Raw genomic sequence first — 14,886 nt, forward strand, 5'->3', positions numbered from 1 at the left:
CAATTTTAAAAAATTTCAATAAATAAGAAGTCAAAAATTTCCTTGGCAGATAACCTCTCTTGGGTGATGGAATTCCTTTCCACTAAGGATTTTTTCCACAGTTTGGCTCAATTTTCTTTTGGGGTTATGTGCCATCTTATTTGGAAAAAAAGGAATGCTATCATATTCCGTGGTGAAGCTCTGATGGTGTCGGCATTGAAAAATCACCTCATAAAGGTCGTCAAGGACAAAGTGCTCACTTTCAATAATGTTCCAAATACTCCAAGGAACAGAAGACTTCAGGGAGGGTGGGGCTTTGACCCATCTGTTTTCTTCGGACGCCATACGTCTGCTTAGTTCCGTTTGTGGCTGGTGTTCTTCTTGCTAAAGCTCCTTTCTATTGCGACTCTCCGTTCTTCGTCCCTTCTTTTGGAGGCTGATCGAGGTTCTTTGTTGGGCTGTTTTGTAGTTGTGATCTTTGGCGTGTGTGTCCGTTTGCTTGTAAGTTTGCTAGTTTGTTTGCTGCTGCCTTGCAGCCTTTTGCTCCGATTCCCTTCCACTCTTTTTGCTTTTGCATTTAGAGTGTAAGTTTTTGGCGTCAGATTTCTGTATATTTGTTCAAAGCTCAATATATTCTTACTATTTACCAAAAAAAAAAAAAGAAGTCAAAATGTAAATATAAAAAAATAAAAATAAATAAAAACAAATGGAGATAAAAAAAATCTAATCTTCTTTTCTATTAGCTCTCACTTCTTGTTACACATAGTTCACCCTCTGAGTTTGTTTTATCTCCTCTTCTAACATGCTCTAATATGAGTCTAGAATATGGATTACTTATTTTTTCCCTCAAAGTTTTATGAAATATTAAAATGGAGTTGAAGTTATCCAATTAAAAAATAAATAATACTAAGAAATGATGAATTAATGTTTTTGGTATAAATTCACTCTCGGCTCTTTTTATTATTTATTTATTTAAGAATTAAAATGAAATTAATTTGATTAAAATCATTATAAAAATAATAATTTATAATGTATATATAAAAATACACATTTAATATATATATCCCAATGTGTTGAAATTCTCTTTTTTTGAAAACAACATGATGTGTTATGTCACCTGTTAGTATCGGTGTTACCTAGCTTGCCACTTATTGTAGTAAAGCAAGCACCTTTTATGATTCATGTGGCCTTCCAAAATGCTAGCAGAAAACTATTCCAAGCAGCCAAACGTTGGAGCGCATGTCAGGCTATGCCTTTTTTAGGTCCACATCCGTTTACCTCATTCTCTCTGAAAAATTGCCAACATTTCATGATTCATTAGTCCAATATATTTTCGCAGCATGGACCTGTAGCTTATGTACACGGTACTCCTTTACACCTCTCAAAATTCCAGAATAGAAAAGTTCTAAAAGACGAAAAAGAATTAACTTTCTATCACAAGAAAAACAGTATCTCCATCTTCAAACCTTACAGAGCGACTATTGTTAGACCACATACTCCTATTTTCTCGCTACCTTTATTGTTTTCCACTCTTCTTGGCCTTCTTTTGCTTTTGCTTTAGCTGAGTAAGACCCGCGGCAGTAATCTTCACATTGCCAACAATTGCGGCAACCAACTCAGGCTCTGTACAAGCCTTCATCAATTCCTTCTCCCTAGTTGTCGCCTCAGGCATATGGCCAAACAAGTTCATTGCCGTTTTTGTAGCTGCAATAACCAAAATTCTTGGTGAACTAGTCGCATTCAAAAAGCATAAACGCAGGCATGGAGAGGAGAGTGGGAGATAGTGATTCCAATAATAAGATACTCAAGCGCAAGTACCTTTTCCCTTCTTTGCAGTTCCAGGGACAATCTTTACGCGGTATTTGTAGGATTGAACTGCATTGTATGGCCCGCAGACGGGGACTGCATACAAGAGAATATCGCTAGGTAGTGGATTCCCAGTCAGGTAGTCCACATCGTTTAATTTGCCTTTCTCTTCTTCACCAATTTCATGTATATCCTCCTCCTCCATGGTTACTCTGTCCATATCAGAGAGAGTATCTCCTGAGGGCAAGTGACCCTGAACCTCAACTTCAACATTCGCATGACTTCGTGAAGCATCATCTGGATGCTCTGGACAGTCACGGGAAAGGTGACCTACCTTTTTGCATTTATAACATATTTTTTGCACATCTTCTGGACCTGCATATCGTGGGCAAAGATAAACAAGATCTTATTTGAACTTGGACTCTCCTAAGAGCAAAAAATACAATATAATAGTAAGGATATAAAAAAGGAGATTAAAAGCCCAAAAATAGAAGTTTAGGAAGGAGAGAGATTGCCATCTCCTTGATAAATGAACTGAGGACAGACAAGGTACAGTCCCCTATTTTCATCACTTTAAATTTCTAGCTAATCGAGCTCTTAACATTCTCTTAAGATGTTTAACATCCAAGTAGCCTACATACTACAACCTTATCTGATGATGATATTTATCCAATCACTACTCATCTCCCTAGCAATTTGAAACTGCTGACATAGAAAAGATTCCTATCAGAAAAAATGATGTTCATTAAGAATTCAATTAAAACCTGTGTACATACCACTAACAGGTTGTTTCCCCTTCTGTGGAGCTGCATTTCCCTTCTGTGATTCAACATCATTCTTTTGCGCCTTTCCAGCAGACTATAAAATTTTAAAGAGACATCATTAGAAACTATAGAGAAGATGACGGGGTCCACATTCATCTAATAAACAATCAGAGTGCATCTAGGCCCATATGCACAAAACAACAATACATTCAAGTGGAATGCAATTTTGACACAGAATTAATTAATGAAAATGTTCATATTTATCATGATGCTAAAGGGCCCTTCAAGGTGAAACAGTGTGACAATTTCTATACCACCAGTGTATCTTCCACCACCATGTCTCAGTTAAGAGATGTATGTCAAAGCCTCTCCAAGTTTGCCTGTTCCATCAGAGTGTGTGCATGCGAGTTGGGTGGGAGCATGCCACCCTCAAGTTTGGTTTTACTAGGTCTGTAGATGAGGAAAGAGTAAGATGTTTTGCCATGAGTTCTGATAATGAGAGTGTTTTAGCACCGACGCTATAGATTGACAGTGCTGCTGATTCAACTTTCTTTCCTGGAAATTAGTCGGTTATGTATGATTAAATAATGCACAGATACTTCTTATTTTTCTCAGAGGTTATATAAATGCTTCCCATCAATTCATTAAATTTGTAAATTACATGAAAAGTAACAAGAAAACAAGCTAAAATTATTGGCTTGCTGAAGAAGCTACTTCAGCAAAGACATCAAAAGACCAAATCAATGAAAAGAAAAATGAACAGGAGATATTGATGAGGAAATATTTTGTAACTTGGCCAGTGTAAATCATGTTGCAGAATATATAACTTACAGCCAATAATGCCATGCGAATACTTCTTTCTTCCTCATCCTGATCAGCATACTTCTCTTTCATCTTTTTGAGTTTACTCCTCTGACCACGGCTGATTTTCCCCCCACCAGGTTTCACACATTGAACTTGTTTTTCAGAATGATCAGCAGAAATACTTTCCTTTAATTTATTGACTTCCTCATCCACAAGTGTTTCTGCAGAAACATTGCTCTCCATACCTTTCTTGAGTTTTCTTCTTTCAGCTTTCGAAGTACGAGGTTTATCTCCAGTTGGAACTTTTTTCTCTTCCTGATTGTGTTCTCCCAATGAATCTGATTGAGAAGCTTGAAGCCTATAATTCATACTAGCCTGGGAAGCAGATCCAAGTCCAAGTGCTTTATCAATGAGATCATCCAATCGTGGGTTCATTGAAGCAGCACCATTTACTAAACCATCAGCTATGTTGTTTCCATCACCACCATTCAGGGCCCCATTCTGCGCAATATGGAAGTCATCTTGGTCGCTACCTCTAGAAGAGGAGATTGCAGAGGCATTGTGTGTCAAGTTATCTTTAGCCGTGGATTCTGATACATGTTCAAAATTTTCTGTTGTGGAATCAGGAACTCTTTCCAACTCTGTAGTGATTTTCTCCTCTGTCACTTCCTTTTCAGAGTCAGTATCAGGTTCTTCTTGAACAGACCCATTTTCTTCTACATCATCAGTGCCCTCCTCGTCACCTCTCACTCTCCTTTCATTCAAATGTGAACCCAAAGAGCTCTCATCCAACCGAAACAACAACCCAAAACCCATCACAAGAGGGTGAGGGGGGAGAAAGTTCTTCTTTCCACGAATCATGAAACTTCCCACAGTAAGATATTCACCAGTGGGAGCAGTTTTACTAACTTGGTGGGGATAGACCCACCAAGCACTGGTGATAATCTTTGAATCCCATGCCTGGCTGTGACAAACCTAAAACAAGCACCAAAAGTAGCAATTGATCATTTTCAGTGATACCATTCACCTTTGCACAGCCTCACATTAATAGAAAGCATATGCATAATCCAACTGTGAGGAAGATGATCACTGAACACTAGCAAAGAGCATAAATATAATCTGACCATGAGGAAGACGATTACCGTGAAACATCCAGCTTGATTTAAAGTAAGAGGGGGTATAGATTGCTCTGGCCTGTGGTTCTTTATCACTGTGCTAGATGCTCCATGAAGCTCGGCATGTACATAGCTGTTCAAGAGTTGAATTGACATGATAAGCAGCAACTAACAAGCTTCGATAAGAATTCAATTCTTTAATAGTTGAACAAGAACAAAAATCTAGTTAGTTCATAAAAGCTAATGCCTTTAGCCAAAAGTTGAAGATTCATAGATCCCAGGAGGAAACGGATGCATCATTATCACATTTCATTTACTCACTTCCTATAATTTTAGTACATACTTTAACAGGCACATGGCTAGATAGTGTTATAAGAAATGTGGTATTTTGTTGCTTCCAGTCAGTACGATCCAGGATCAGATCACATGAACTCACTTAAATTGCACCTGATACGTGCAGGGAAGGCAGCCAAATGAAGATACACATTGGGAATTCAATAATAATCCCATCAATGGCAATTAAAATGACAAACAGATAGTCATAAGTATCAGAAAGAAAATTATTGGTCCAAACTTCAAAGCAAGGACAACATCACCAATATATATCATTGGTGGATAACATAGCAGTGCATTTCAGCTCGTGAAAGACTGAAAGGTTTACCTCTGCTATTCAAACACTTTGCATTAATTGATAGACTCTCGAGATTCTATTCCTCTCGCACACCCTCCTTACCCCCCACTCCCCGGGGAAACACCAAAAGAAAAAGAGGGAAAAAAAATAAAGATCCTTCAAAAAAAAAAAAAAAAAATTCTGCAATAATAACTTACAGATCTCCTTTTGACATATAACGCTTGACTATCATCTCATTCTGTTGAGCATCACGGCCGCTGATAATCAAATAATTCTCACTGCTGATGAACCAATTAAATTTCTCGAACCAATGGACTTTGCGCATATGAGTAATTGTTGCAACTGTCTTTTCCTGAATTATTTAGGGAAAGGCATCAGAGACTGAAGTCCAAAAGGACAAATTTTGACGTTAAAATATATCGTTGAACATTATGATGCTAGAAAATTAATGTCCACAGTAGTTCATTTTCAAAGAACAACATGAATAAACACCTGTAAAAATCCATAGCTTGATAAAGTTTACTCATGTGAATCATAGTGGCCAGACAAGTCTATCATACTCTAAACTGCAAATTAGGAAAAAGCGAATGTGACCTCAGTGCCTGTATTGTGTAAAATAGTTTTTTCAATCCCTTTTCCACTTCGAAAAACTAAACTGATCAAGGGGTAGCAGCTGCTTATTCAGCATACATTGTCTAACATTCTGGTCTTTCTCAATGATTTGGTCCGGGGTACACCTTTAAAAGCATCATGTTGAACCATAAAATCGCATCTATATCCTATTACAAACAGTCCCAATAAGTTGGTTTCTACCACCTCAAGTAAATGTAAAAGGTTATGCCTATTTAGCACAATATTCTCTTTTCAATAAGTTCTTTGGTGATGGCTATAAACTCAGATCACCTGATGGCTAATACCCCACCAAACCTCTCAAATTTGGTACCTGTTGCCCAGAATCAAGTGGAGAATTAATGAAACAAGGAAGTGTGTACCTGAGAAAGCTGGAGACGTGTCTTTCTCTCAGCTGCTTTGAAAGCTTTTTCATGTGCCGTAATGGTCTTTTCTTGCTTGGTTTCCTGCTTTTTCTTTTGTTCATACCATCGACGGGCATTGGCATGTGCAGATAATGCTAAATCGACTTCAACCTATAAAAAGCGGGAGGGTGATTAAACCAAAACTTGTGCCAAACAGCTGTACATGATGTTCTTTCCAAAACACGCAAGATGGAAGGAATTTTTTTATTTTAAAAAAGGGCCCTCACAGAAAAGGAAAAAAGGAACAAAGACTGTCTTCAGCAAGAAATGGTAATTACAAGGTGAATCAAGTCACTCAATTTCGGTGCTGGTTCAATCAGGCAATTGAACTTTCAAAACTTTCAACAAGTTGAATAAATTCTGGAAGCACTTGGCTCAGTCAACCATCTGCTAGAAGCAACAGGAATATTTATGTGGCATGCCATGTAACATGGAGACAAAGTACCATGTCACCTTTCTGTTACATTATCAACAGAAAGTTGATGAGCTACCCATGTACTTCAAAAGTGCAGTGACCCAACTGAAAGTTCTAAATAATCCAATGACTTGACTGAAAATAATAAAATTTTAAGGACCTGGATGGAAGTACCCTCAGAATTGAGTGACTGAAACTTTCACCGGGAAATCACCCGCAGTTTCAAGTATAACAAGACTCATAAGCAAGAGACTTTTTCTGCCAAACATCATCAAATGATTTAATATCTCTTTATCTCTTTGCAAAGATTATCATTGAGAAACTGAATAACCTTAGCTAGATCAAGTGAGGGAGGCCTAGGTCTGAACAATGATAAAAGCCCAATTTCAACAAATACCTTATCCGCAGGGAGTGTCTTTTCTTCATCATCCATCTCATCAAGGTTGTTGCTTAACAGCAACGTCATGCAATTTCTTTCCAGATAGAGTTTGTCAATAAGACCAGCCACAGGGTTACCCGACTTCTTCTCTTCTTTCACCATGCGAGCAAGATCCTCCCAATTCATACCTTTTGCAAGAGCCACTCGAACAGCTAATATGGCTGCATCAACATCTTCTAAGTTGTATTCTATCAATTCAGCCATTTTAACACAGCGATCAACTTCTTTTTTTAGTGTGTGCACACGATTTTCCTATGTCAAAAAGTAAAGGAGAAAACAAAAAGTTACCACATAAGGCATAAAGGTAAACCTGTATGCTAGCAAGTTTCATGTCAAGATAAGAAACTAATTCTGCAACTGAAACCCATTCTCTTCACATAGTGAACATGAGAAAATAACTCTGGCATGGACGCACAACAGAAAAAGGTTTAACAATGGAAACAACAGCAAAAGCAAAGAATATTTTGAGCAGCAAGAACTAGCAATCGTTAATAATCAACATGACAGTCAGAATAATGGAGGACAAGACATGTCTGTATGATACATCAGCACAAATATTTATGTGCAAGTAAGACACATTTAGGAAGTAGCTATACCACCATTATCGAAACCTCCACTTCCACAAGGAAAATTACAAATAGACAAATGAATTAGAAGGGACTCAGCAATTAGAACGCTCAGAGAAACTAGAAGTTAAATAAAAGAGATCGATACCTGATCCAAGCGTATTTTATTAAGTTTTTGAACTGCAGAGCCCTCTTTTGCCTTTTGTTGTTGTTCTACCCGTTGACTCTCAATTTTACTATAAAACTCATCCAAAGCTGCATCAAAAGTCTGAAATTTGATATGGTCCCTAGATTTGAATTGGTTCAACAAAATGGGACAGAACTCATCGTAGATCTGTAAAAATATCAATCAGTAATAGTTTTTGTGCAGTTAGAAATTTGACTGGATATGTGGTGAGAAGCAAGATGGACTAAAATTGCAATTTTAAGAAACAAAAACAGTACCTGGCTTCCAGTTTCGGAAGGAGCTTGAAGCTCCTTCTTTTGATTCTTATTCTGCAGCAAAATGTATCCTTCAGGAATTGTATCTCCAGAGATCACATCCTGCAGCCAATCCTCAAATTTCCCAACAGCTTTGATCAATCTTTGGACAGTCTCATCATCTAACTCATCTTCTTTAGGAAACTTCATACTGGGAGCCAGACCAGAGTCTAATATAATATGCTCAGAAAGTGCGGGCCCATACCCTAGGGCCTCCCCGAGAACTACTTTCAAAGTGGCTTGTCTGCCACGATTACCATCATTGGTATTTTTTCCAGACTCAGATGACTTCACGCCCTTTCGACCTCCTTTCTTTTCAGTCGATATTTCAGATGCATCTTTTCCCTCTCCGTTATTCGGAGGCTTATCATTCCGTTCTTCGGACGGTTTAAGGGCAGCCAGCAACTTTTGAGGAGTAGTTCTCTCAAATACCCGACAAATTTCTGTAGGATATCGATGGCGTGACATTATTGCAACCCCTTTATCATCATCCCTGTTTATTTAGAAAGCTTGTTATTTATCTACCAGTCCAAGTAATAAATCATGAATAAAATCCATCGGGTAAGTTCAACTAGATTTGCTAGCATGGAAATGGTCAATGCACTGCCCTCAGAGTGGGGAACATGGAATGTTTATAACTGTCAATATCAAGACCATGCAGGACCTAAAAGAATACAGTCGATGATACATTTAGGTAGCTCATGAGCCATGATATGCTATATCTTACCAACAAGCTTCCATGTATTATTATTATTATTTTATTTTTTATTATTATTATTATTATTATTATTATTTTTTATTTTTTTTTATTATTATAACAAAGGCCCTATGGTTTTGATAGAATCCAGACAACACAGCAACAACAGTTGACAGAATATTTCGAGAAAAATGTAGAAAACACGACAGCTAAAATTGTCTGAATTCATTAAGTATGTCTGTAGCTACCAAAATATCCAAAAAGGAGACGAGAGGAAGATGCATAGCGATCAATTGTTAGATAATGCACTTTACTGAAATGGGCACTTCAGGTCCAGGATTTCCTCTCTTCATCAATAGGTTGTTGCCATTCACATGAAGCCAACACATCCCTAATTGAGCAAGCCACCCACACCAACAGGGGAGGGGATGATTGCTCATAAATGCCCACTTTCCACAAGAAGTCAAAGAAAGCAAAATGAGAGTATACCTAGCCTACTAGTCAGCTCACTAATCAGCCTCAGATTATCAAAAACTTCTTTTGACAAAGACAGAAGATGCACATCTACTCGTGAGGCAAAAACAAGCAAGTCTGATAAGTGAGAACATTAAATTTGTTTCTTCCTAAAAGTACAGACCTTGCATTCAATAACAAAACATATACCTGTGCGATCGAAGAAGCGTCATAACCATGAACTCTGAATCCACCAGGATAATATTTCCTTGGGCATAAAGCTCCAGTATAACATAGTATGCATTCACACCCAGGCCAAATTGAAAGAGTACTATCTGAAACAAGGTATGAACGATTAAAACAAGCAACTAACCAATATAATTCCACCTAAATGTAAGCGATGAAATCAAAGGATCTACATAGAAGACTCAAAGTTCAGATGACAAGAGTATACCCTGTCATAACCAAGCTGCCTCACATCCTCTAGCCTTCTTGTGCGTATGTGTTTCCTCAACTTGAGGGTAAACCCAGAAGGCGTGTTACTCTTATCCCTAAAGCAAATTCATAACATTCTTAGTGCAATAATTCACCATTAAGTAGTTGCAGTTACTATCGATACCATAATTAGTTTTTCTTTAGCTGATCAGCTGACAAGGTTTTCGTGTTCATTTTTCTTAGCTCACTACATGGAGGTAGTCCCAGACCCCCATATCCTTTGTCAAGCTATAAAGTGAAAGATGCATCAAACTCCATCAGCTTAAACTTTTAGAAGTACAGTTAAGCACCCAACTTCAACTTTCTATCAGAGCTAAAGGTACTGAGTTCACTTCCTTACACTACCTTTCACCAATTAATGGGTTTCCCTTCTTTATATGCCTTGGGTTTTAACAATCCTCCAACTTGCAAGCCACGCATTGGATTTGCATGCTTCATGCTTTCCTCATCATATCAGCTTTCTTTAAAGGGGAGTACAAAGCCATAAACTGTAATGCACACCATAGTCCATACAATGGTTGTGCACTAGCTCTAACTTCCTCTAAGAAAACTGCCACTCATAAGTCATAAGTTAAAGTGTAATGTTCACTCGAAGCCTAGAAAGACTCAACAAAAATAAGAAAAAAATACCAGACACATACTTCACTTACCCAATGCCTGCTTACAAGCCTCCATTTTCACCAATTATCCTTCACATACCTCTAAGTATAACCCAACATTGAAAATACCAAATCTTCCCTCCTCGTGAACTCATTTTAGCATATTGCTTAAGGTTTGGATGGGAGTAGTTATTTAGGATTTGGAGATTGGCACTTTGGGAAAGAAAATGACATTTTTGTAAATATGGACAAGAATAATTGATGTGAAGGTGCAAATTAGTTTCCAAAGGTAATTCACGTTTGTATTTGGTATTTTCAAGGTAGAGGAATCTAAGTGGTCATTGGGTAAAATGCGAACATGTTTCTAGTAGTTACCCCTACAGTAATACACGGCCAATGTAGCATTGTTGCAATTCAAAGATAAGATCAACTTCCACAGTATATTCATGTATTGCCAGAGTCTCATGCAACCATATTGCAAAAAGATGACCCGTAATATGCAAGATTACCTCACATAATCGGTGGTGTGCAAACGGACGCCACTCTCCATCAACAACAGAACTTTTTCACTTTCTCCCGATTCCGTCACTCCACTGCTATTCATAAGCTTGAACACATACGTCTGTCAACCAATTCCCACAAACACACCAAAGAAGAAAATTCATTCAATTTCCATTTCATCAAATAAAAAAACACAATAGCAAGGAAAGCAGAAACTAGATCACTCAAAAGCAAAATCTTCCCAAAATTCTCAATCCATGGCAACAATGCAAATTAGGATACGCGAGAGAGGTCCATTCCACAGCTATTCATAAGCTCGAATAAGTATATATAAGAGAAATTGACCAACACAAGCAATCGAGTTCCTCCTAACAAAACACGCAATACCGACGATACCGGAGCCTGGAGCATCCAGGCCCTACGCAAAATCAAACAACTGCATCCCAAACCCAACCTAAATCGCATTCCCCGAGCGCAGGACTACCGAGTTTTTCTTTTTCCCTAGAACCGACAATCGGCCAGCGGAACGAAAAGAATCGAAACAGAGGGAGCGAAGGCGAAAATGGGAAATGGAGCCGACGAGGAAGGACCTTGGGCGAGAGATCGTAGACGTTGGAGCAACGCATGCCGATCAGGCGGCGCAGGCACTTCACCTCCGCCGCCACGTCGGCCGTGTTCATCCGCACCTTCACCATCTCTCCCTCCCTCTCTCTCTCTCTCTACCTCCTACCCTCCTTCAAATCCGCGCTTCGCCAGGTAGCTCCGGACGGCGGCGAGAACCGATCTCCGGTTTCAATGGCGGCGACAAACGTAGAGAGCCTCTGCACTTGATCTCGAGACGACGATCGAGAACGACGATGAAGTTCGCAGGCCAGCCGAGGAGCCGGCGGTTCTACGCTTTCGTCTCTCTTTCCGGGCCTCAGGCCCGCCCAGAAAACACAACGGGCCGGATAGCCCAACCACGACGGTGACAGAGAGGCCCGAGAATTTGGGCCCAATGAAATCGGCTTTTCTGGAGCCCAAATTACCAAATAGTTTTTTTTTTCATAGAGCGAGCTGGGCTGCGCCGCAGAGCAAGCCCGATGACAAATGAATGTTTGGGTTGGGCCCATATGGGCCGGAGTGGGGTTGGTCGGACTTTCTCGTGTGAGGCCAATGGCCCAACCAACCAATTTGCCTCTCAGACTTGGGGCTGGGCCGAGCAAGCCACCTGCCCCTACAAGAAATGCATATACCTCCATTTGCTTGCCTCCTTCTAGCCCCGAACGCCTAAGCGCAATCGATACGGTGCCTGATGCTAATCGCCAGAAACCCAAACTCCGAGTGTCACTTCCAGCACAAGAGGCCAAGCACGTGATATGACCAAATGTCCCGGTTTCGGAGCTCATCTCGTCTTGACTTTAATGTCGGGTCGTACTTAAGTAGCTAAGTTTCTACGGATCGACAGCTGCTCTCCACACCATCGATATCTTAAATCTTCTCATTCACTTTCGATATTTATGGTTGTCCCACTTCAGTCCAATATTCCGTCGACCTCGCAAAACTCATCTACTTTGACTAGTATTGAAGTTCTCCCGTATGATGAACTGTGAAAAACAATAGAGTTTGACCAATAATTTCATTTTGCCAATGCGTCCAGTTTTTCCAAAATGTTCAAACTAGAGATGATGCTAGATTTTTCTCCTACATAGCTTTATAGGAGTCTCACATAATCAACACATCAATGATAATTTCTTGCATCTCACGCTACGAAAGCACAGTTACAAAACATCGTCATTCCCATGTATTTTCTACGTAACTCCGAAAGGTCAACAACAATTAGGTCTTCCGGCAAAAGCACAACCCGTTTTTCTATTTGCCCAATTTCCAATCCAGTTAGCTACCCCCCAGGGTTCTACAAATTTCCAATCCGATACAACCCCCGATCGGCAATATGCTTCTCGACCCGATTCACGATTCGAGGTTCATCCTCCACTTCGGACACACGCTTCAAATTCCACAAAGGTTTCGCAACTTGCCCCTTGGACTTTGACTGACTTTCGAATCATTAGAAGGGTCAAAGGGATAAGGCTTATTCCCCTCTCTTTCTCTCTTCCTTCCTCCTTATTTTCTCTCTTTTTGTGGAGTGTAGAGGATTGCAAAGATTTGAGTCGGTTGTCGTGGATTCGGGCACGTTGGTCGGTCAACGACACTAGCTCGCTTATGTGGACCGACCCGACATGCACACATGCCGATTGAGCGAAACTTAACGACTCTCGTTTGGCCTAAACCCCTAAAAGGGATATTGGATTAATCGATATAATGGTAAATTCTTTAGGGCATTGTGCTTGTTTATATCATTGCTAAGTCGACCTTCAGGCTTCAGCCGACCTCGTCCTTCGAAAACTTGCTCGTGGGGATATACTTGATTCGTAGGAAATGGCGAATGACCAACATCAATCCCATGTTTTCTCACCTAGTGTTGGATCCTTTTGACTCTAGCGGTAACGGTCTGGAAAGATGATGTTTCTGCTTCCCCCTCCTGGTCAACATTTCTGTGATGGGCGCATAGAAGAAGTGATGAACCAAATTGGGAAACGTTTTTTCTTGATTACGATGTGTTAGTCGTTTGTTACTTACATGTGCATTGACTTACGTTGCTTTTGGAAGGCGAAGTCGTTTTCATGCCGAAGCCGTGCCCGCGGCGAGTAATGTTCCAAAGGCTGCTACACGCGTTAGTGCTAGTGAATTACCCCGACTGCCCGCCGTTGCCCCCGGCTAATTGAGCATTGTCACCACCGGTGTCGCCATAGAGAGTGAGTGACTTCTTGTTGTCACTCTCCTTAGTTGGTCATCCCTGATACATGTTAGTTTACTATGACTTCTAGCAGCATCATGCCAATGCCATTGTCACTCTCCTTAATTAAATTGAGGACCGCTGGATGGGCCGGCTTGGTCCAATTTCCTTGGGCATTAGTCCAGTTCCTGCTTCCATAAAAATTGGAAATATCGATTTTCGATCCAGTCCAGTTCCCCATCTGGTCCTCAGTTCCAAGGAGAAACTAACCAGACCGAATCGACTCTTTTTCTTTAAAAGAAAATTTTTTTAATTTCTAAAAAATAATAATAAATCCTAAAATAGTAACAACTCTAGTATTTTTTTAATTTTTTTTTATAAGTGATCGATTCCATTGGACTTGACTAAATCAATTCTAGGTTCTCAAAAACTAGGAATTGATTTAGTCCAGTCCAATTCTAGGTCTCAAAAACTAGGAATTGAACCAGGCCAAGAGCTTATTACCCTTATCAGCCATTGATCATCAATGGCTATCTTTTTGAACAACAATCTCTTGACCGTGCATCAAAAAGTTGCTCCATTACAGAAGATGGTCTAGTCACTTAATTACCCAATACATTATTTTGGATTTTCATTCCCCAAGAACTCTCATTCGTGATATTGAGACACTTAAAGTGCATTTGTTTAACTAAAAACTTACTCACAAAGAAAAACTATTTTCCCATAGAAATCATTTTCAAGAAAAATAATTTTTTTTTATTTAGGGAAAGTGATTCCCTTTTTGCTAGCAATTTTTTTCCCTAACCAATCTAAGTTTGTTGGTTTCAGTCCATGGATCATGTTTTCCATAGATCAATTACTTTTCTGTCATCTTAACACTGAAAAAGTCAGTATACAATTTTTCAGAACCACTTATCCTTCAATCAAACGGACCTCAAGTCGTCCAACAACCTAACGCGGTTGGAAATGGTATTGATCGAGGGAGAAAAACAATCGTCGCAACAAGAACATGGAAATGATGAGAACGCTTCTTTTGTTGACAACCCGAAAACCAAGCGCACGAAGGGTCATCTCCACTTTATAGACACGCATAGGTTTTGAAACTTTTTCCGATCCCTACTTAGGAAAAACAAAAGAAGAAAGAAGCAAGATGGCATTAGGTTCTAGAGAGACATCCATCTTTTCACTGCTCCGTGCTGTGCATGTCGATCATGATGCAAAAGAACTATAAATTTAACCCTCCGTCTCGTTTCTTTTCAAGCTTATGATGGCTAGCAGCATTCACATTTTGGATTGTCTTGGTTGATTATTTCGCTCACTAACCCTTCCTTT

General features: G+C 39.5%; 1 protein-coding gene across 2 annotated transcripts; it reads right to left on the reverse strand.

Moving 5' to 3' along the window:
• Window positions 1–1,264: 1,264 nt before the first annotated feature.
• On the reverse strand, window positions 1,265–11,638 carry LOC104415263 (nuclear export mediator factor NEMF). 2 transcript variants are annotated; one of them, XM_010026525.3, is made up of 14 exons: window positions 11,369–11,638; window positions 10,787–10,899; window positions 9,638–9,734; window positions 9,394–9,518; window positions 7,998–8,526; window positions 7,702–7,887; window positions 6,946–7,239; window positions 6,092–6,244; window positions 5,297–5,451; window positions 4,496–4,601; window positions 3,381–4,328; window positions 2,562–2,643; window positions 1,798–2,160; window positions 1,265–1,683 (listed from the first exon to the last, which is right to left on the reverse strand). In XM_010026525.3, the coding sequence occupies exons 1-14, from the start codon at window positions 11,471–11,473 to the stop codon at window positions 1,496–1,498; spliced, it is 3,444 nt and encodes a 1,147-aa protein (XP_010024827.2). In that variant the 5' UTR covers window positions 11,474–11,638; the 3' UTR covers window positions 1,265–1,495. The 2 variants fall into 2 exon arrangements, with proteins under 2 accessions (XP_010024827.2, XP_039164861.1); XM_039308927.1 differs by lacking the exons at window positions 9,638–9,734; window positions 11,369–11,638.
• Window positions 11,639–14,886: the final 3,248 nt, after the last annotated feature.

This window comes from Eucalyptus grandis, chromosome 3 (assembly GCF_016545825.1).
Source record: "Eucalyptus grandis isolate ANBG69807.140 chromosome 3, ASM1654582v1, whole genome shotgun sequence".
In the NCBI taxonomy this organism is placed as follows: Eukaryota; Viridiplantae; Streptophyta; class Magnoliopsida; order Myrtales; family Myrtaceae; genus Eucalyptus; species Eucalyptus grandis.

Excerpts from the sequence above, each read along its gene's own strand:
- LOC104415263 (XM_010026525.3), bottom strand. The coding sequence starts at position 11,473 with ATGGTGAAGGTGCGGATGAACACGGCCGACGTGGCGGCGGAGGTGAAG. Across the intron at positions 7,888-7,997 it reads CTTCCGAAACTGGAAGCCAG|ATCTACGATGAGTTCTGTCC; the intron begins GTACTGTTTTTG and ends ATATTTTTACAG. Across the intron at positions 7,240-7,701 it reads ATAAAATACGCTTGGATCAG|GAAAATCGTGTGCACACACT; the intron begins GTATCGATCTCT and ends TTTTTGACATAG.